The 23,570-nt window shown below is 42.0% G+C and overlaps 1 protein-coding gene across 1 annotated transcript in view; it reads left to right on the forward strand.

Annotated features, from left to right (window-relative positions):
- lamc3 (laminin, gamma 3) overlaps positions 1-23,570 on the forward strand; it is a 116,116-nt gene that overhangs the window by 37,622 nt on the left and 54,924 nt on the right. Inside the window, exons 5-9 of the mRNA XM_073478265.1 lie at positions 9,682-9,870; positions 10,868-10,985; positions 15,935-16,033; positions 16,850-16,986; positions 18,489-18,608. Of these exons, the coding sequence (XP_073334366.1) occupies positions 9,682-9,870; positions 10,868-10,985; positions 15,935-16,033; positions 16,850-16,986; positions 18,489-18,608 (663 nt within the window). The remainder of the gene's footprint in view (positions 1-9,681; positions 9,871-10,867; positions 10,986-15,934; positions 16,034-16,849; positions 16,987-18,488; positions 18,609-23,570) is intronic.

The raw sequence follows: 23,570 nt of genomic DNA on the forward strand, positions 1-23,570 counted from the left end.
CAAAAAGTCACAGAATTAAAGGCGAGACTACTGACGAGGCGTTTCAGGAGCTGTGTTTTCTGTGGGAGAGAGGAGCTTCTGTCGGTGCGGACTTTCAAGATCTTCAACAACACACTGAAGGAAAGGAAAAAAATCTCCTGTAATGTTTGGCCATTGGTTGTCACTGACCGAACGGTAACAGACAAACACGTATTATAAAACATCTCCATATAAGAATATCAGCTTCATAATTGTCTGTCACCACAACCATAATTAGAGCTATAATTAATACATTAAAGGATGTTATGTAACATTTATAAAAGCAATTCTTCAAAACCTCAAGCACAACAGAGCCGCGACAGTTGACAACAACCGACAATGGGAGCTGACAGAGATAAAGTTATGTATATGGAGCACTCATGCAAATAAGAGGCAGAACATAATTCACCAACACGTCGCAACATCGACTCCAATTATTGCGGCGCAGAAAGACATCTTGAAAGGTGGCGGCGAGTCTAGCTATCAGCGCTGATAGAAACCGACAATTTCCGACAAATTCAGCAAAAATGTCAAGTGACTCTTTCAGGCGATATGTTCGCAAATAATCCTTTAGCAGCGGGGGATAAACTACAACACACTCGTGACCTTTTGAGGCTTAGAAAACCATGAAACCCCAAGAATAAGACAATAATTAAGATAAAACATGAACTTTGCAAAATGACACCCACTTAATAAACTACTTATTTTCATTTGCCTCTTTACCTCTTCAACTATAAATCCTCTTTATCACGCTCTCCTGGAACTGCACGCCGGAAATCTAACTGCAGGGATTTGAAACTTACTCCTCAGATTTGTTGTTATCTCTCCATTTCAAATAATTAACTCGCAGCCTTCCTATCACACACAGACATCCTGGAAAAATCCTATTACAGTACACAGTTTATAAAATGTGTTTATCTCCTTCGGCGCAGCGTGCGTTAGGATATTTTTACATGTATGCAAATGATATGAATCAATCATTGCATTTCTCGACGGTTATGAATGCCAGGAAAAAAGACGGTGTTAGGTGAATGACAATCAACATCAACCCAGAGTGACTTAAAACAGTCGAGAACAAGCACATTAATTCAAACATGTTCAAGTAACTCCAGCGGTGACCCTTAATGGAGTGTGTTGGTTTAATGCCGTGATCAATTAGGCAAATTTGTGTCGTCCTCCCACACAGACTGACACAATACAGACCTGCTTTAAAGATACAGTGTGCTTCCATATTCATTTAAATGCCGACTGACGGTGCAACATCTCTTCTATAATATATTCCCCTGCATGAGGGACTTTGTTATCGATTCTTAGACGGACAAAAACAGGAAATGCTTCTGTCTTCTGCATAAAAAAACCTCTCCCACCTATTTTAATAGTACATATCCCAGCCACTAAAAAACTAACTGTCAATTGCAATTGTAATTTAAGATGTTTATTAGGCACACCGCTTCCAATTTCTGAATTTCTTTCATGGAGAAAGAGACTGAAAAGTACTTTAGGGACAATGTGTGATTCATGTGTGATTGTCGCAGCTATCGCTATTGTGTGAACAGCAGCAGCAGGTGGTAAATGGAAGCTTTAGGGGGGGTTTTGATGAGTGTGTCGTCGTTCTGTTATTTTATTTGTCGTTTTGCTATCAGTCCAGGTTGCTTATCAGAACTGGATATTGGACTTCTGATTTTTTTGTCTTTTTTTTTTGCTTTCTGTCTGCTTAAAATCGGTGTGGAGTAATTTGTAAAGGTTTGTGCAAAGAGATTGTTGTTCGTGTGTGTGTCTGTCTCTGTGTGTGTGTCTGTGTGTGTGTATCGAGGGTGGAATACAATGTCATTCTCATCAAGATTTCCCCCCCTCCGAGACTGAAATCATTTATAGCCCGAACAGGTTGCTGCGGGTCTTCATCATTTCCGCTGTTTGTTTGATGTTGTCATCGGTTTAGCCGGAGGCTGTTCCAGTCATAGACTCTTTAAATCCTTTTCTTTGCCAATGATTGAAGGCTGTGGTTGTAACTGGGCGACTGTGATCATTTTGGTTTTGAATATCAATAGAGCAGTTCATAATACTGTAGATGTATCAGACACTTATCGTCTCACCCCTCCGGCAGTACTCCTACTGTGAAATATGAAGAATCCAGAAGTTGATTTAAGCCTAAAATCTGTTTATTCCCTTCTTTTTTATTTTTTTTTTTATTTTGCTGTTTGCTTTGTGGACTTCAATTAGTAGTAAAAGATGGTTCTCCCATTTACAAACAGTCAAGCAACAGGCAGAAACCTAACTTCCACAACGTCATTATAATATATACATGGGCATTTTTTCAGAGAAAGTTCATTTTAGAGGTGATTTGTATTCTTGCATTTCCAAAAACGCTGTTACGAGCACTTAGCTCCACAGGCTCTTGTGATATTAAACATTCTCCTCCTGTAACTTTTGCGTTTGGTGCAGTTTAAGGCACAAAAACAACTCCTCACGTTGATCGTCCTGTCAGCTCCGTCTGTTTTCTACCCTTCGCCTGCACTCTCACAATGACGCCACTCAGAAAAACCCGTCTATTCTAATGCAAAAATAGTCGGGAATTATATTGACATCAGTTGTCAACATCACGCAAAGTAGCGTAAACTGATTATTATTTTCAAACCGTCTGTGTAATTTCTGAACGATTTGATATAGTTTGTCTTCCCCTTTATTCCTCTCTATACACAATATGCACTTTACTGTTCGTCTGATGCCACAATGCGCTTCCACCTCAGAATGCGTCTTAAGCAGTGTGATATAAATCTAAAAAGTCTTTAAATGGCACCTGTCAACATCCCTGAGTCCTTATCGCTTCAAGTGTCAGAACATCTGGGAAAGTGTAATGTGAACTCAACCTCCTGTAGGCCACAAGAATACAGGACTTGAAGTGCACAATTGGGCATAAGAGCTTTAACTATAGAGAATGATGAAAATAAATCATGTAACTGCTAAATGGACTCCAATTGTACCTCTTTAAGCTCTTTGAAAATTTGCCTCTCATTCCCCCTATTCACTGGGGGTACCACCATCCTGTGATTAACGGACAACCCACTGTACACTCTGTGCCACAGCTGCACTATTATATCATTTGTGTGAACATTTGATATATTTTTCTGATAGACTAGCTGACAAATTGTTACTTGGAGTCCCCAATATAGCTGTAATTGCAGGCAGTTGTGCTTGAGAAAGTGGACAAAAGCATAGAAAAGTATAGACCATGAATAACCACTTTAAAAGTAACTTTAAATAAGCGCAATGTCTCTCAAAAGTTCTTAACTGTTACGTTTGTTAGCTTAGCTTGAACAAGTGGAAAACAGCTAGCCTGTCTCCGTCCAAACATAAGACAATATAGTAGGCTTCACCGACTAGCAGCTAAAGCTAGCTAATTTGCACATTATTATGCGTATTTCTTGTTTTCATCTTTACACAAATTGAAATACAACAAACAAGCTGTAGTTTAATGGGTGGTTATGCCCCCCAGATGCAGCGGGCACAAAAACAACTCCTCACGTTGATCGTCCTGTCAGCTCCGTCTGTTTTCTACCCTTCGCCTGCACTCTCACAATGACGCCACTCAGAAAAACCCGTCTATTCTAATGCAAAAATAGTCGGGAATTATATTGACATCAGTTGTCAACATCACGCAAAGTAGCGTAAACTGATTATTATTTTCAAACCGTCTGTGTAATTTCTGAACGATTTGATATAGTTTGTCTTCCCCTTTATTCCTCTCCATATACACAATATGCACTTTACTGTTCATCTGATGCCACAATGCGCTTCCACCTCAGAATGCGTCTTAAGCAGTGTGATATAAATCTAAAAAGTCTTTAAATGGCACCTGTCAACATCCCTGAGTCCTTATCGCTTCAAGTGTCAGAACATCTGGGAAAGTGTAATGTGAACTCAACCTCCTGTAGGCCACAAGAATACAGGACTTGAAGTGCACAATTGGGCATAAGAGCTTTAACTATAGAGAATGATGAAAATAAATCATGTAACTGCTAAATGGACTCCAATTGTACCTCTTTAAGCTCTTTGAAAATTTGCCTCTCATTCCCCCTATTCACTGGGGGTACCACCATCCTGTGATTAACGGACAACCCACTGTACGCCCTGTGCCACAGCTGCACTATTATATCATTTGTGTGAACATTTGATATATTTTTCTGATAGACTAGCTGACAAATTGTTACTTGGAGTCTCCAATATAGCTGTAATTGCAGGGAGTTGTGCTTGAGAAAGTGGACAAAAGCATAGAAAAGTATAGACCATGAATAACCACTTTAAAAGTAACTTTAAATAAGCGCAATGTCTCTCAAAAGTTCTTAACTGTTACGTTTGTTAGCTTAGCTTGAACAAGTGGAAAACAGCTAGCCTGTCTCCGTCCAAACATAAGACAATATAGTAGGCTTCACCGACTAGCAGCTAAAGCTAGCTAATTTGCACATTATTATGCGTATTTCTCGTTTTCATCTTTACACAAATTGAAATACAACAAACAAGCTGTAGTTTAATGGGTGGTTATGCCCCCCAGATGCAGCGGGGCTAGTCTTTTTTTAGCCCCTGTTTCTAGCCTTCATTCTCAGCTAAGCTAACCATCCCCTGGCTTTAGCTTCATATTTAGCATACACACGTGGGAATGATATCAATCTTTTCATCTAGCTTTCAGCAAGAAAGTGATTAACAGTATTTCCTAAAATGTCAGACTATTCCCAACATTTATGATTATGTTACTTATGCACTTATGTTAAAAATTACAGGGCACATCAGAACTAGCGTGGTGGCACTTTCAAGGCTTTAAAAGCGTTAGCTAAGTGGGCTAAACTATAATAATAGCATTGGTAGCAATCATTTAATAAAGTCATTAACCTAGATCTTAATCAGTGAACAATACACTGTAGCAAATGCTTTAAAAGGAGGATTAGCATCCTGTTGACATGGAAAATGCTAGCTCCGGTTAACAGGACGTAACACAGAAGTTGCGTCAATAACTTGAGCAAGGTTACATAATGGCTAGGAATAAGATGGATACAATAGGCTACATCTACTAGCACCTCTAAAGCTAGCTAGCTAACATATTCAGAAACAAGTGGTAGTTTTATGGGTGGTTATCCTGTGTGGAGTAAGTTCCTGGGCACAACTAGACTAGCTTTTTTCCCCTGTGTCCGGTCTTAATGCTAAGCTAAGCTAACGGCCCCCTAGTTCTAGCTCCATATTTAGCATTGACACGGGAATGACATCAATCTTTTCCGGGAAAGAAAGTGAATTTTCCAAAAATGTCATAAACTTCCAATAATAAATATACTCAACTTATATGTGTCACTGCATACGCTCTCATTACACTGTTTGACATGACTGGAGAGGAGGAAGCAACAATCATTCAGTTTTGAGGATTTTACGGTCTCAAGAGACTGCAGCGCTCCTCTGCTGTGGTGAACAATGTCGATGCTCAACGAACAATGCTGCTTTTTTGTAACACCTCTTATCAAATACTCTCATCGTAACCTAAGCACAAAGGTATCAGGGCGGAGCAGTGTAGGCTGTTGCTTAGGTAGAGGTCTGATTTGTCTGCAGCGAGTACACTAAAGGTCGTACAGATATGTATGCAGCATGATCCCTCACGGACCGGTTTTCTTATCACTGCTGGTGCTCCACTCTCGCTCGTCCGACATCTCATTCGTCCAGCAAATTAGATGTAAAAATGAGAAATTACTGTGCCTGCAGGGATTGTTGTCTCTCTCTCTGCAATGCATTCTGCAACACTACTGAGAAATTATTCATATAAAGGGCAGAAGGCAATAAGATTGTGAATTGCATCACCTCCGATGCAGGTGAGGTGAGAAGGCGAACATCATTTAGCCTCCCTAAACTACGTCTCGCTGCTGAAAGACAGCTCCTTCACAATGCACTAACTCTCATAATGCCATCATGAAAAGTTAATGTGTTGTTTATCACTTATATTTGTTTTCTCACTGTTCAACTGTTTCCATCGACCACTAAAGATCCATAATTCCAGGCTTTTTGCCATCTCAGTATATTTTCACAAAAAGCTGGGCTCCCATATTTTTTCATTATTTCACCGTCTAACTGATTTAGCATTTTATGTTCTGTTAATGTCTGATGTTATGTCATTTGATGGGTTTGTTTAGGAAGTATTTGCTTCGCAGTATCTTATTACTGCAGCATATTTGATCAAACGTCTTATAACTGGGAATAATCATGTCATGATAATATCTGATTTGTCGTGTTTACATGCACTTTAGTAATGTGATAATGGAGAAAAACGGGTTTAAACGATTCAGTCAATTAGTTGGATACGTGACATATTCTAACTAGAGTTAACCACCACCGTTTAGATTATAAAGGGATGACCACACCACCAACTGCAGTGAGAGTTTACTCTGAGCTGTGAGGGGGCTGTGTGCTGTTAGAAGAACGTGGTTGTCATAATGTGTCCGGGCTATTCTCAATGAGACAAAGCCCCCAAGGAGCAATATTAGAGCAACGTCCACGCCTATATGGGCATGATATGCAAATGAAAGTGTCCTTGGAAGGCCTTTTATACAGGAGCCTGAAGTGTTGCAGGACCGGCCTCTCAAAAGAGGTTAGTGGCTTGGCTTTTAGCCCCTGGAGGCACTGGGCCATCTCTTTTTTCACACGCAGAGATAGAAACTTTGCTATAGTGGAGATATCCAGTTCAGATAAAGTACAAAATCTGGGTAGAAGAGTGATTAAGATAGATCAGGATGGGTTTCTTGGCTTTTTTGTTTTTTGACTCCCACAGGAACGGCACAATACAATAAATTCCCTTCCAGAGTGGTAGCGTTATCACAGAACTAATGTCAAATATGTTATGAAGGAAATGTACAGTAATTACTACCTGCGTTATGTCCCTTCGGCAACGATATTTCAAGTGGAGCAAGTGCCACCTTTTCGTACCACATGCAGCTCATAAAGAGCAGCTCGGGCTGGATGGAGGGCAGACCGGATGTAGGACTTTGATGTGCTTCAAAAGTCACTTCAGTGAGTTTCTCTATATTTAACAAAAACTAAAAATCATCCCCCGACCTTAACCAAGAGCTTTGAGTCCCTAAACAGAGTGTTAAAAACCTCTTCATCATGCAGCCACATGCAGATACTCTACTGCGAGAACTGCCAAACAAATGAAATACGTTGTCAGTGAACATTTTGCTGATGTGCTCTGCAACCACATTGTGCAACTTGGGAGGTATACAGTATTTCCTTGTTAACTCAATTTGAAAGAAAAGAAAAAAAAGAAAACATGACTCAGGTGGCATTACATTTCATTTCCCTCCTAACGAATTTGTTGTTGCAAATTATGAAAATAATTCCCCGGAGACAGGGCTGTTAACACAACAACCAGAACTGCACTCCCATACAAATCACTCCTAAACAATCCCAGACGTTGCCTAAAGCTATGTGCTGTAGTCACATTTCTATTTCTTTTCTTCAGCATATAATGCAGCTACCAAAACATGTTTCTGTGTCTATATGATTGAGACAAACAAAGTTATGGCCGACAAGGCTTTAGGGCTCCGACCAGAAAAATACCCCGCAGTGTTATACTGTAAAGTATTTCTTTGTGTAAGGCATCAGTGTTGGAGGAAGTGGCTCCATCAGGCACAAGAAAGAGTCCTTTGTGCACTATATTGTGTTCATACTGAGTCTGCATCCTTTACTTGTATGGAGCCTCCACAGTGGCTGCGATGCACAAGGCTGCGTGGTCCCTCGGACAGGATTGAAGGAGGCATGTGAAAAAAGGTGGCTGTGGGCGGCCGGTGGCCAACATGGCGGTCAAGACGGTCAAACTGTGGAAGGCTGTGCAGAGGTCTTCGTGTTAAACTAGTCGGAAAACAGCTTGAAGTGATTTGCTCTATATGTGCACTGCTCGTAGCAATCTGCATCCCACATACACCACCTTTAAACTGTTCTGCTACACTCAGTCTTCACTCCTCACTCCGTTACTTGTTTAGTGGTTTGATGGCTTTTCACTGAAGAGAGGCGGCTGACGAGCATCATCAAAGGCCATAAATGTACATTATTTTAAAAAAAACAAAACATGTAAACAGAGTAGGAACGATCCAGAATAATTATCTATTTTTCACAGCAGATAATCAACCTGAATATGCAAATAATAAAACAGTAATAAACAAAAGCTTGATAGAAACAGGTATGGAAACTGGAGCAGCAAGTAATTAAAACACTTGCTGAGAGGGATGTGAAGACAAACTCATCTATAGACATGATAACTGCAAACTTATACTACAATAATAATAATAATAATAAAGTTGTTTAATGCAGAATCCTTCAAAACAAAGGCATAACAGATTAGACATGTTGGAAAATAAAATACTGTGCTTATAAAAAAGGTTTTGTCAGAGTCAGTATGAAGTTGAACCACTAAAGAAAAACACAACAGAGGCTCGGGCTGTTGTTGACAGCGCTGCCACCTGGCTATCTCCCAGCCCTGACCAGCAGTGGCAGCACCGCTAGCCGGCACGATAAAGATAGAGTGGATGGGAGCTGACAAGCGGAGACGGCTGGACGTATTTGCCCACCAGTGCCAATCAGAACTGAGTCATGCCGCGGCGACTTTCCATGTGGAGTGTCAGTCGGTGTCAGATTGGGTTGCCCCCACGAGCAGAGGGATTGCAGTCAGATGTGATAACAAGGGACTCAGTATTTGTCAAAAGATGTGCGTTGTTTTCAGAAAGCCAGAGCTAATAGTGCTTAAAGGCTGCTGGTTCCCACAGTGTCTTTTCATTGAATCCATCAGAACTGTAATTTCAGGTCGGATGTAACAGTTCTGGTGGGCAGCAACACCACATGGATGCTAACGTGTTTACCGTATCGACTTTTGAGGTGACAGGATGGGAAACGTGTGTTTATGGCTCGGTGCGCTCTGCCCAAGTAGCCAGGTGTTCAGTCAAAAGGAAAATGTTTGTGACAGGAGTCTTATTATAAAGGATGTCGACTACACTCACTCATAATAACTTCATAAAGGTAACGGAGCCAAATGAAACGCAGAACACTTTATTAAATCTCTTCCAAGTTTCTTTCGTGTAAGGCTCTGAAGCAACCGGTGATCCTTTTTTTTTTTTTTTTTTTTTTTTATCTTTTAAATATCGTGAACACCGTTGAGACTACTTATTAACAGGAAGTAATAATCATATGGTTATTGCCAGAACAACGGAGAGCTTGATTCATAATAAAATGGGCAATTTCACCTAAATCCCCCCTCAGGGTAACTGGTAAACTAAGGAGGGATTTGATGCGAGGGGTATGAGAGCTGTGATGGTGTGTTATCAGTTGAGTAATTTGCTCTTGTATAAACATGAATTACTGTTATCTAAGTGCCCCCTGACAGCCGATTGGCTCCTCATTAGGCCTCTGTGAAATGAGATTAGCAACGAGCCTCTAAATTATGATCCAATCCCAGAACACATAATCTCTCACACATATATCCCCCCTCTGTGTCTTTCCCGGGTCTATTTCTGTCTCCTCTCTTTTTTACCTTGTTGCCTCGTCTTTTCTTTTTTTTTTTCCTCGTGGCTGCCGTTTCCTCGTTCTCCCCTCATTTGACCTTTTTGCCCTTTCTCCTCCTCCTCCTCGCTCTCCTTCCCTCAGAGTGCAACTGCAGTGGGAGGTCAGACGACTGCGTGTTCGACGCCGAGCAGTACCGGAGCACCGGCAGTGGGGGGCGCTGTGTGAGCTGCAGAGACAACACTGATGGGCCCCACTGTGAGCGCTGCAGAGAGAACCACTACAGGAGATCTGCAGAGGAGCCCTGCCTGCCCTGCAACTGCAATATTAATGGTGAGCCGCCGATGCAAAAACCCTTAATTGTTTTGATAATAACTTAAAAAAAAAAACCCCTAATTATAATCCGTGCCAATATCATTACTCACTACTTTTGTTTTTTCCCCCCGACGCGAGAAAATGTAATTATGGTTAAATTGGATTTCTGCATTGGCGCAATAACGCACCATAAGCAAGATTTAACTCGACAAAAAAAGGACTCGCAGGATTAATTGTTGCAAATTTTATGGCCAAATGTTTTTAAATCATTAATAGCACCACATTAATATTTAGTCTTTCACACTATTCAAGTGCCAAACCTCGCCTGAGAGTAGAATCTTCCTCTGATTCATAATTTACACAATCTTGTTCGTCTCATGTCTCGCGGATCTCATCAGATTCGTCTTCACCTCAGCGTCCCGTGACCATTACAGAAAATCAATGACCAGTTGACTCGTTATCAGCTGGTACATCTCGTGTCTTCATTTAACACGGTCTCATTTTCGGCCGAGCGACGTTTAAATGTTTGGGGCCCCTAATTGCACCGTCGTCCAGAACCCAGAGAAAGAATTGAACAAATACATCAGAAATCTTCCCCTCTATGTGTCCTGAGTAGTGCGAGGTGATTGCACAGAGATGTTGGAGTCCATTATATTGATAAAAGGTTATAGCAGGCTCCATCAGGCTTACTCTTCCTTTCATGTCCACAGCTGGTCTTTTTTCTCCATTAACTAAAGCTACAGTATGTCAGATACAGTGCGGTTGCGAGGTTACACCCTGCTCTTCAAGCTCATCTCTGGGGTTTCTGAACAGGAATTCAATAACGGGTCGCCATTATGAAACATCATTAACGCTGTACTGACCGTTTAAGTGTATTTTACCAGTAACCTTTTTGGATTCTGAAGTCTTCTTTCTCCACCTGTTTCCCTTTTGTCCTCGCTCTATCTGTGCACCCTTTACATTCCCTTCTAATTTTTTTTTCTTCCTTCACCCGTCTGTCTGACGTCCCTCACAGGTACACTGAGTCTGCAGTGTGATGTAGAGGGAAGGTGTGCGTGTCGAGTCGGCGTGACAGGCCTGAAGTGTGACACGTGTCTGCCTGGATATCACTCGCTGGGCCCCGGTGGCTGCAGGTGAGCAGCGCACACAGTCATCGACACGGAGACATTTTGAGGCACAAGACTCACGAAAACAAAAGCGAATATTAACCAAAGACATTTTAAAAAATATATGAGGAAGAGGGGTTAACACAGACACAGACTTAATAAATCTTCCCTGTTTTGCAGGTTTACCATCTAACATTCCCCAAGCCTGAATTTATCAAACTACAAAGCCGCCGTAAACAAGACGATTCTCATTTCTCCATGTGACACCGCTGTGAATTAGTGACCTTCTTATCAGCAGGCGCCACATTGTGCCAAATACAGTATCAAACCGCTAACAACCGTTGCAACACGCAAGGCAACCCAGAGCGCTTTAACAAATATTTCAATCAAACCCAGAGCAGGGTGTTTTAGGGTCATTTCACCTCTGAAATTCCTGTGTGGTCGCCGTCTGCTGCCTCTTTTGCTCTTTACTCTTTGCTTCATCAGTATTATTATCACCGCGCTAAAATTATAGTCCGTTTTCTGTGTTATCAGACGAGACAGTCGGAAGGTATTGATGTTTATCACAATCTGATTGATCATCAGGTTTATAATCTGCATTTCATCTGCAATATTTTTGTTAAGCCTTGGATAATTTACTATGTGTTGTCAAAGGCTGCAAGTATACGGTATATGTCTGATATTTAGGGGGTTAGAGTGCTGCAGGGATGAAGCAACTTTGTAAGTCGACCCAGAAGTGATCGTCGCCCTGTTTCCCCCGACAAAAACCAATGAGATGTTTCGATTGGATTTTGGATTATTGCTGAATATAAGGTCTGTGGCAAACACAACTTTATGATACTTGCACGCTTTGTGAAGCAGAATCATCTTGACCACTGACAGTACATGATTTAAGAATTGCCAGAAGTACAAAGCTAATATTAGGCTTTACATGATTTACATCGCGGTCGCATGACATCAATTTGACTACCACTGAGTTCCCGGCTACATACACACTTTACTTTGATCAGGTTTGCAACTAAAATCGGCCTATAGAAACAGACTAGTGAGCAGATTGACGCCACCCTCTGTAAGTGTAAATCGCTTACGTTTTTGTCGACCACAGACCTTTTTTCAGGCATTTAATCAAAAACCCATTCAAAAAAATACTTTGCCCTCAAGATGAGGGAACTGGAAGAGTAGAAATGCTAACTTATTTCTGGGTTTTAGGATTCATTCCCGTAGCGCTCTGTCCACACGTGGATGACAGTTAAAGGGTTGGTAATGTGAGGGACATTTTCCTTATAACCATATCTTATATTGTGTAACTACACAGTACAAAGCTGCTGTTTATGTTCTTACATCAGCAGTGGTTGAATGGCTATGTATGCTGTGAGAGGGGTTTGGTTTTTGTGTTGAATAAAGAGAATTATTACACAACGTTGCCATGATTTGATTTGATTTGATTTGTTTTTTACAGCCCGCAATTTTGAACATACTTGAACACTTAGCTGCTAAACAACTAGCTATTTTCCTCAAGAGTAGAGAAAAAAGGGGTAAATTATAAAGAGAACATTGGACATCCATCGAGACAGCCTCTTAACATTAACCCCACATGAATGCTAATGTTGCATGTCTGGTGGATGTGAAAATGGAGAGTGAGGAAATCACAGGTTTTAGCGAAATCGTTGCTATGAGCTGCTGCACATGGTCGGCGTCTTGGTTGGTTGGTCAGTCAGCCAGCCGTCCAGACCAAGAGTAAAAGACCTGCTGTTTGAAGATCCCTCAGAACCGAGCCAGGGAACATGCGGTCTCCTCCATCTGTTACCATGGTGACAGGATCCAGCCTTCACTGCCTTCAGAAACTTCACTGTAAGCTTTTGCTGCAGCCGATCCGAAGGAGAAACTTCTCTGCTGTCCTCCAAAGACACTCGAATGAATAATGCTTCATGTCTAGTTAGGGAAGGTCAGCGTACTTTTTCTAAATATAATCCCATTTGTAATCTGCTTTCATCGACTTAAATATCCTGAATCCATTTTTTTTATTGTCACAAACTATTTATCAGAATGTTATTTCACTCTGTTTTTCTTCATTTACAATATTGATTTATTTAGCAGTAGTAGTTAAGTGGTGAATAAATGCCTCCATTGTATTTAAAGAGTTATTGTTTGGTGTATTTTTGCTGATCCCTGATTGGAAAAAGCTCTCCGAATTGTCACATTGATTGGCTGATTGCAATTGTTGTCTATTATTTGAGGTGGAGCCCCTCACGAAGAACAAAAACTTAACACATCTATTGAAATATTTTTCGACGTCGCTCTGTTTTTGATCATTTCAGTATGCTACAAGAATGAGCTCAGAGGGTTATAATTTATTACAAGATAGCCGGAGTTGTTTTCATTCCTTAGATATGAGCCGGTTTCACCTCTGAGGCTTTGCACACTGTGCCCTTTGTTGCAGCCTGAAGATGCACTGACCTGCTGCATACATTTTGATGATGAAAAGCACGGTCCAACTTTCTCCGACCCCAGAGCTCTCTCTTACTAAGTATGCGCCGCATACGAGCCGGCATGTAAATGCATATGATTGTGCATGTGTGTGAGTGTGTGCGTGCGTTGAGTGTGAGAAGTATGTTGCAGTATTTATATTCATAAGAAGTCTAGCTCCCCCTGACCTCCTCTACATGCCAAGGGAATGCTAAGTTGTGATGGTGCTGAATAGCATATCAATGACTGTTTGGTGTTAGAATTATTTCTACCACCTAACTGTGGACACTGTGACAACAGACGTGGACTCACTGTTAAACACAACCATGGATGTTCAGTTTTTAGCTTTTAACAAAGAAATGTAACATATATTCTTGTGACTAAAGCTGCTAGAATCAGTATTTTTGTCTTAACAGTGAATCAAATGACTATTTGTGATGTGACAAGGGCAGCTCGTAGTGACGAATCCAGCCTCTTCCAGCTGCAGCATGCATCTTTTTTCAGCAAAAAGGCACCAAACAGCAGACAGGCAAGGTTAGCCACTAGCTGGTGAACATTGCTGAACCGATAGCAGCATAAGAAGATATTAGCTTAAAGACTAAGTCCACCCAAAAATGAGAATTCAGTCATTATCTACACCTTCGATTCCCAAGCGGATAGGAAGTCAGGTGTCCACAAAACATTTCTGGAGCTTCATGGCAAAACAGCGTGACAACATTCTCCTGAACAACTGAGGTGGATGGGGACTAAAAACTAAAAAATAAAGATAAACAAAATGGGACCACCTAATCCAAGTCCCAAGATCCCAGAATTGATTTGAAAAGATGTTATTTACATCCTTTTTAAAGCCGAAATCTTCACTGCGGTTGCTAAGCTAAAAGTGTTAGTGCAGATCCCATATGAAGCGGGTGCACAAGCTCGACTGTGCATCGAGGTTGTAAATAATTTCTTTCTCAAATCAATCTGGGATCTCAGGGCTTCTGGAGATTTGGGTTACGCTCAATAAGCTGTATGAAGTTATTTTATGTGGCTACCCAGCTACTTCAGTCGGTTAAGAGGATGCTGCAACACTGTTCTGCTGTGAAGCTTCGGAAATGCTTTGTGGACTTCGAAACTTCACCTGACTTTTTCTCAGTGTGAGTTGATAATGACTGAATTTTCATTTTTGAGTCAACTTATCCTTGAAGATAAAGAGTCAGGTATATTTCTCAGCAGCTTCCTCTGTTAAATTGGGAGTAAATATTGGACTTTCATTAGCCACATCTCCAAATGCATGCTAATGTTACTCCTTCCTCGGTGTATACAGGAAATAGTTAACATGTTAAGTGCATCAAAGGTCCAGAGTGTAGGATTTAGTGGCATCTAGTGGTGTGGTGGCAGGTTGCAGTAAACTGACCACCTCTCAGCTCACCCTCCCAGTGGCCACCAAAGATGCAAAAGGCCCTCTCTAGAGCCAGTGTCAGGGTTTGTCCCTTCTGGGCTACTGTAGAACATGGTGGTGCAACATGTCGGACCCACTCTCTCTGTAGGCTCATTCTAGGGTAATGAAAACACGATTTTCAGGTGATTATACGTTAATGAAAACCTATTTCTGCCATTGGAGCTTCGGGGGGTAATAACATATCAATGCTGCATTTACAGCTTCTCACAAATGGCCAAAAACATCATTTAAAGCAGGTTTAAAGTGAGGCTCAAGATAAAGGAAGCTTTATTGAAAAGGATTACTGACTGAGATCTCATTTGTAACCCTGGAAACTCATGTCCTTCATTGAATATCACAATCTTTTGTTTACTAAGAGTTATTCTCATGGGCAAAACTATCAAACATACAGAACATGCATGCACACATTCCAACATACTGTATATGCATACACACACACAGAGAGAGAGACATATTGTACACACAAACACACACACACTGGTGTCTGTCATTCATGCCGCAAAATCAGGCTTGTTGAGTGGAGGTGTGAATTACGCAGACCACTGGAGCAGAAACAAGTAGAGACGGCCTGCCTTGTGATAATTGAATTATTTGTAATAGCGCCTCGTTAAAAAACAGATCCTGCGTTACGGTTTCAAACAAAAGTAATCAATCAATGAAGGTGATCAAACACATTCTGACACCGTCCATGTCCCCGCGGCTGACCCCGTACACTCGCTTTTATCAAGGTTGTTCACGCTGACTTTAAATTTCAGTTTTAAATGAACGTTCTGATGACTTAAATAAACTGGCAGGGTCGACCAGTCATTAGGGAGATTCAGGTTCGAGCCCTCAAGACAAGTATCCATGTTGTTGATGTGTCCTTGAGCAAGACGCCCCGCTGTGTCCTGGGCTGCTGGTGTGTAGCCGACCATCTGTGATCTGGAAGAGGGCAACGTGTAGAGAATCACATTATTTTTTTCCTTTTGTTTAAAAAAAATTCTTGCTCAATAACAATGTTTTTTCTCCCACATACTGTCCGAGTGTACGCACATCTTTCATCTTCACACTGGTCACCTGTCGTCTGCAGGCCGTGCGAGTGTGACCCCAGCGGGAGTGTCGACCACTGCTCCCCTCTGGACGGACGCTGTCTCTGTAAGACAAACGTCGAGGGACACAGCTGTGACAGGTGCGTTATAAGGTTGCTGCGTACTTCCCTTATGTTGCCAAGGCAACCAGAACCAGAACAACTGAAGCAATTACTAAGGGTTTTATCAGCTTATGTATAGAATACTTCTTTCATCACGTTCATGATCTTTAAAGTCTGCATTTTCAGGGCGATCACCTCCTAGATTTAATAGTAATGTGAAATAGTTGCACCCAGCAGACAGGTGTGCACATCCTACAGGTGCAGCAGAGGACTTAAAAAGAAAAGCCTGAAGAATAAAACTGCTTTCTGTTCTGGGGCTATCCCGTCATTTGGACGACATGGACAGTGAACACGCCTGTACCGACATGTCAATAACCGAGTCTGCCTCTCCCTGTCTGTTTCCACCCTGCTCCTCCAGGACACAGGATCACTCTGATAAACTCACTGTGACATCAGCAATACACACAGCCCCGGGTCTCAAACTATTGAATAATGCTGCGCTCCCACTTTGTTGACTTTTTTTTTTTTCCCCTGATTTCACGGCTGGTTGAGCAGGGCCCTCTCCTGTGTAATGTGACCAGTGTAGTGGCTGATTTTTCGCAGTGTTCCTGTCCCACCCTTATGCCAGCTGGTGTCTGTAGGTCAGCACTCAGGGTCCTTGCAGCTGAGCCACGGAGCCACGCTCGGTCCCTTATTCCTTAACGCTGCCACCCCGAGAACAGCTTAAAGAGATTAGTGGGAACAACACTACGGCAAGGTTGTAGTAAATAGCTGCAATGAGGCTTGTGTGCAGCATTTGCATGTTAATAACTTTTTTATAGATGAGGGTGTGTGTTTATGTGTGTGTACCTGCAGATGCAAGCCAGGCTTTTTCAACCTACAACGAGGGAGCCCCGCAGGCTGCAAGCCGTGTTTCTGCTTCGGCCACTCGTTGGCCTGCTCCTCGTCCAATCACTACGCTGCTTTCAACATCACCTCTGACTTCCTGGAAGGTATGTCTGAGGCTCAGCAGCCTGTGGGGATTGTAATAACACTGCTAAAATTAACAAGACCAACGATGTTTACTTTGTTTTTTTTTGTTTTTGCAACCTCTTCATTTTCCCCTCACTACGATAGTTTATTGTGCTTTTATTTATAGGTGATAAACTGCCTCCAGTGATGTCACCTAGTGGCTAGGTTGCATTGTGGGTAATGTAGGCAGCGTGTTTTAAAAAAGAAAGAAGAATGCATGGAACAAAAAAAGGTTTATGACTCCTTGTTTTCATACTGTCCATAATGAGTCCAACAGGGTTATAGGGGCAACGTTAGACCAGTAGACTGCTTTTCAAAACCTGGTGCCTACATTACCCACAATGCAACTCAAGCAAATTTATCCTCTGGAGCCACAAAAGGCTTCATACTACTACTACTACACACAACAAATATGCAGCATAACAAAATGAGATTCAGACTCAAGACAATACAACTAAAATAGGACTGAACTGAAGTTGACTTCCTGACACTGATGCTAGAAAATGATTTGCGTTCGGTTGTAACATTCTGATTGCATGATTCAGATATTATTGCAGATAATATGCACAACATTACTTTTTTATACACCTTGTGTGCAGCAGGTATATTTAATCACAGTAGGGCTGGGGGATATGGATCATAATTCCTATCTCGGTATATTCTATTGTGTGCCAAAGCGGCTTTTAAGATGTCACAAGCAATTTTATATATACATCAAAATGTGGAGGTTCAAAGTTTTGCAGCACAGCCCAGCAAACTGTAGCATGACTATAAAATGATGAAGTCCATTGTCGACTGAGACAATTAAGTTTGTGTTGGGGAGAGTTTATAAAGGCATTAACAATGGCCATTCAAATGAATATATATATATATATTTACATATTTGTTATTATTATGATTTATGCATAGCATGGACAGAGAGAGAGAGAGACTTTGTCCATTATATACGTCTGTCCAGCTGTGTGTCACTGCTTCAAAATAGATGACAACCAAGAGAAATATTAATTCTGATTTACCTCACACGCAAACAAGCATGCAAACCCTCACCGGACACAAATAGTATTGTCAAAGACTATATCTCATTAATATAATGATATATCGTAAGAAGTCAGTGGACAGGAAAAAGCACCCTGTTTTCATGTAAAGCCACAAGCAGAAGAAAAACTCTAGAAACTTGGTTTTGTAACTTGGTCACAAACTTAGTTTTTCTGTAACAACTCGGAGGGTTTCTGACTTCGCCTGTGTTTTCTCCATATGGTTGTATTTCTTGTATTTGCAGCATCTGCATTTGCATGTGTTTTCTTTACTTGCAGAGTGCTGAGGTTCTCAAGGTCACTGTACACAGTTATTGTTCTTCTATGTTGGTCATACATTAAATAAATACAATGAAACCAACGGAAAAATCATCTGAACACCGACTATCAGTATGCGATGCAGAGGAATGCAGCTGTGATTCATGTTTTGTCGTCTTTTTCCCCCTCAGATCAGGATGGCTGGTCAGGAGAGTTCTCCGGAGGGCAGGAGTACCCCCTGCTGTGGAAGGAAGGTGAAGTCTACCTGCTGCCTCTTACTGAGGAAGACATCGGCTTCTACAAAGCCCCCGGTGAGTCAGACAAACAAAATAATAGAGATTTGAGCTCAGCCGTGAGGACAGATTGTTACCTCAGCTTGGGTTTAAATGGGTGGGTTACAATCCCTTTTGTTGACTCTTATGATACGACATAATAAATCCTCCAGTTGTTGCTATTATAGTAAATATGTAAATGATAGTAGATCATCTATAATAGCCATAGCTTGTTCCTGTTGTTCCTTAGTGAGATTAATCAGGGTCTTTGGCAGCGGGTCACACAGCAGTTATTCTGACACCATTTCCCCCAATCCGCTATCACAGCCATTAGAAGATAAGGGACTAAGCTGGCCCGGCTACAGGACTTAGGGCCCATTTCTATCAGCCGCCCCAGCAGCAAGGGCCTGATGGAATTGGATGTCTTGGCCATGCTGGAGAAGCAACAAAGTAAAAATTGGCTTGGTTTCTTCTTGTCTCCACTAAGTCGGTTCCAGCCATCAACTCGCAGCCCCTCCAGCCACCACGGCAGTCCGCAGCCAGAAGCAAAACAGGAGCAATCCCATTAACTCCGCATCCTGGAGGTTTTATGCCCAATACGCGCAATCACAGAGAACGACTCCATTCGGGGGCATCTTTTTTTAGAAAGATGAAACGCTTACAGCGGGACGTGACAAAGCCTGGTGGTCAGGCATGATTTCCAGAATGTCATTACGAATGCGTTGATAAGTCACGGCTGTGCATGTGTGCGTACTTACACGTGACATGTGCATAAGTCCATAATGAATGCTTGCATGCTTTTCCATATATATATGTGTGTGTGTAATTATAAATGCACATAGTTAATAGTGTTTTTAAAAGTTGCTTTCTTCTTCACACGGTCTATAGTAACGTCTCTGTAGGCCACAACACACAGATTAGTGGCCCAACTGGCCGAGAGCAGCTTTGTGGCAGCCTGCTTATCTACTTCGCACAGTGCTTGTTTATGTTGTTTCTCCACATAATAAATGCACAAATCTATTTCCTTGCCATCCCTATTAATGATCTCATTTTCTCTCGCCCCTTTTTTTCTTTTTCGTAGTGGTGCATGTGTACAGTTACTTTAAAGATTAGAGCGGAGTGGCAGCGGCTTTGGAAGCAGCGCTGGAATTCTCTCTCTCTCTCTCTCCGACGCTGTCTCGCCTCCTTTTTTCCGCCTTTAATTTGTGTTTGTGCTGAAATCCCTCCACTGTGTTCTCCAGCAGAGTGAGGGATAATTCTGAGTGGCAACTCCACATTGAACATCATACGAAATGCATTTTTTTCTGTGATTCCAATGAATCTGTTTGTCACCGTAGTTTGTCTTGGGCTTCGGCTGTCACACGAGGGACAGGATTCAATCATTGGCTTTTTCTATTGAATTAGTAGAGAGAGAGAGAGAGAGAGAGAGAGAGGAGTGTTTGGGATCTGCGTAGCTCAGCCAGCTACAGAAATAGCAGCCAATGCAACAGGGAAAGAAACAATAAATCAAGAATTTCACTTGAGTTTCCTGAATTCCCCCCGACAATCAGGCCAACATGGCGCCTCACTCTTTCACCCCCTTCACCACTTTACCTTGATTGTCAAATGACCATCAGACGATCCAATCACGAATCAGAATTGCTCCTTGAAAACATTTTGATTCGTCCTCTCCCCCTATTTCCCTTTCACTACCGGTGTGTATGCCTGCTCGAGACATAATAAATGTATGTACGTGTGAATCTGTTTTGTGTGAGTGCACTTGGGTGTGCGGTCTTCCTCTGAAGCATGTGCACTGCCACTTGTCCGCCTCCTGATCCTGGACATCTGCTTGACGGTTGACACAGGCGGAGTTCAAGTCCCCGTGGTGACTCAACAGACTGAACACTTGAGCGCAGCTGCCAGAAACTATCATAGACAAACATGAAGTACCTCCCCAAACAGTTGCTTTGACCTGCCTCCAACAACTGTGGTCACCACTTGAATCTGCTGGACAGTAACTACGGCTCTCTTGGCTGAGCCAGCTTTCGTGCTGAAGGGGACATCATCTAGCATAAGTCCTTACAGCCATCTGTTGAGAAGCTTGCAATGTTGATCCTTTTCATATCTGCAGCACAGGCCAACCTTGCTAAGCCAGAAGCAACAGGGAGACTGAAGGAAAAGAGACAGAATTTAAATGAAATAACCCTGCAGAAGAAGGAAAGAAAGCAGCATATGGTTGCTCTTGCGTTCAGTTGAGGAGTGGCAAAGAGAGTAAGAGGAGCAAAGATCCATGAGAGCAGCTCCGGGCTACCTGTCACTCCGATTCAGGCTACAATTGCCGGTAAGAGCCTCACGCAACCTGAGTGCTACCTGCACCTAGGTCTGCACGTAATCCAGTCTGCCGGCCTTGTCATCCGGAAACATAAGCAAAAGAGAAAGGAGATGTGGCGGAGGGAAATGAGAGAGCTGAGTGGAGAGCTAGAAAGAAGAAGAGAGAGAGAAAGACAAGCAGAGGGAAAGTCAACTAACTTAAAAGGTGAAGGAGCGCTTGAGTTGAGGCTCGAGTGGGAGAGTAAAGAGTTTAGTATGCTCGAGACAAACTCAGTCGTACGACATTTTGTCTGATTATGTCTAAAGGTGAAAGTGTTGATACCCTTTCCAAACGGCCACACTCAAAGGCCTTAATAGAGCTCTCGGGGAGGCAGCCGGGAGGTATGTCTTTTGCGTGTTCTGTTGTCTTGACACACTGAATCTTTGGTCAGTGTCTTCATTCCCATTCAGGCTGTTGCACTTGGTTGCACACACAAAAGGTGACAGAGGCACTGCAGTTGTGTGAAGAATAAATAAAGAGAGCTTCAGAGAGAAATTCACACCCTGCCTTGTGTCTCACCTCCACACACCCGACGATCAGTGCGAGGATGTGACTGCTAGATTGTCTGTGTCAGAGACACAGTCTCGCCAATTCCTACGTCGGACAGGTGTCGGATGAGGGGATTTTCAGACGCTGTGACACGACTGACAGGCGCTTTGTTTGAAGCATGCTGTGGCCTTAAGGCTGTTCGGAGCGACAATAGCACTTTGTCACAGCATTGTCATTCATTTCAGACCACGGTGTTGCCACAATGGGGCAGACGCTGAAGGCTCAGTAAACTACGCTGGCCTATCTTATACAAGCGTTTAAATGACTTTGTAACGTCGATAACAGACTTCTACTTCTGTTGACGTCATGGTGACTTTACAAAGTTGTCAAGTCTTGACTCATAACCCTTCAGTGTCACCCATTGGTCTTCTCTCATATAGAAAAAACATCCATACCAGAAAAGTCCTCACATTTCTTTTAAGTGTAGAACTATTTTCGAATCACTCGCTTAAAAAAAGAACAGTATGACTCCTTCATTGACATTTGTACCTCGGCTCTTAGACAACTTGTGTGTGGGTTGGACAAGAGCCCTCAGAGATGAGACCAGTCATCTGATTTGATCTCCGCTCAACACTTGACTTTGTCCCCCGTTACTCCCCTGAAGAACACCAGATAGGTTTGTGTCTTAAAATAGTGCATTTATATTTCTATTATATCAGATTTATATCCAACATAATCGGCTGAATAGGCGTATTCAGTGTGTGCCAGTCTGCATATGTATGTGCTTTATATTGCTTCAAGAGTCCCCTCGACTATGAAGCTTTCCTTGCATGTAATTCTGTTTCAGGTCACGTACATTGTGCCTGCAGGCAGTGCCAGTTTAGTGTTAGACTCGGTGTCCTGACAGTGTTGCACCTGTTTAAAAGTTTAAAGTTTGTCCATCGGGCCTTTGCCCCTCAGACTGTCTGCTGCATGGTGGTCGATGTTGGAGCTTCGATGGGATCAGTGTTTGTACAAGGCAGCTGTGATTAAATTGAAATTGAGTTGATTTAATTTAGTTGGAGCAAAGTCTAAACCTCCCTGATTGATTTTGAGCTCCTCTGCCGTTCCCCAAAAGTTATACGGGCATCTATCACTTGGTGTGATGGCGGCTTTATGCCTTCCTGGCACAGCGTCAGTGGCAGCGCAGCGAGTGGACCTCAGATCATTCTGACAGAGTCATAGAAACAAAATGAGTGGCACAAGTTGATGCTTCTGGTTTTTTTTCCATTCAATTTTCTCAAGTTGTGGACTGAAATACATGCGTATTAAGTATATTGATTATTTATATTAACAATATAAATAATATATATATTAGCAATGCCATTTGTCAGTTCCCAGAGCACAAGTTGTCATCTTAAAGGTGCAGTATGTAAAAAACAAATGTATGCCGTCCCCTATTTGTTTTCGAGTAGCCGATTCTTACATAGTGCACCTTTAATGTAGCTTGTTCTGTCTGACCAACAGTCAAAAAGCCAAAGATGTTCAGTGCAAAAAACAAAATCTTCACAGTGGTATAGTTAATAGCTTTGCTTATAGATATACTTTGACACACTTTTGCTGGTTCGAGAATGAGTTCGTATGCTAAATATTAAAATATTATATATATATTATATAAACTTGTAAAAACACGACTTTAAAAAAACATTTTAAAACATGATAATCAGACAGGGTCACTGGAAAGCTGATTTTTTAAACTTTTTGACAGAGTCAGGACAGCTGTTTTCCCCTTCTTCCAGTCTTTATGTCAAGCTAAGCTAATTGTAGCCTAGCTCTTTATATTTATGATATGTATATAGTGGTATCAGTCTTCTGATTAAACTCTCAACAGAAAGCAAAAGTGTTTTTCTCAAAATGTCTCATGACAATCAGCGGCATATCAACAGAATAATCGCTAACTCTTGCTGACTGCAGCTGTCATTTTGCTAGTTAGCTCAGTTAGCCATGTAGCAAGTGGTCCTATCAGCTGACTCGAGTACACCTGCACTGTGAGCTCGGACCAATGAGGGAGTGTTGGTGTTAATACCCCCACCACAGGAGCCTTGGACCGTCGGGGCGAGCCGGTTAGCATGCTAACTTCTGTAGATGACATGTGGTCAAAGAGGTCCATGTTTCGTGCAGCA

Source organism: Pagrus major, chromosome 12, assembly GCF_040436345.1.
Source record: "Pagrus major chromosome 12, Pma_NU_1.0".
NCBI classification, from domain to species: Eukaryota; Metazoa; Chordata; class Actinopteri; order Spariformes; family Sparidae; genus Pagrus; species Pagrus major.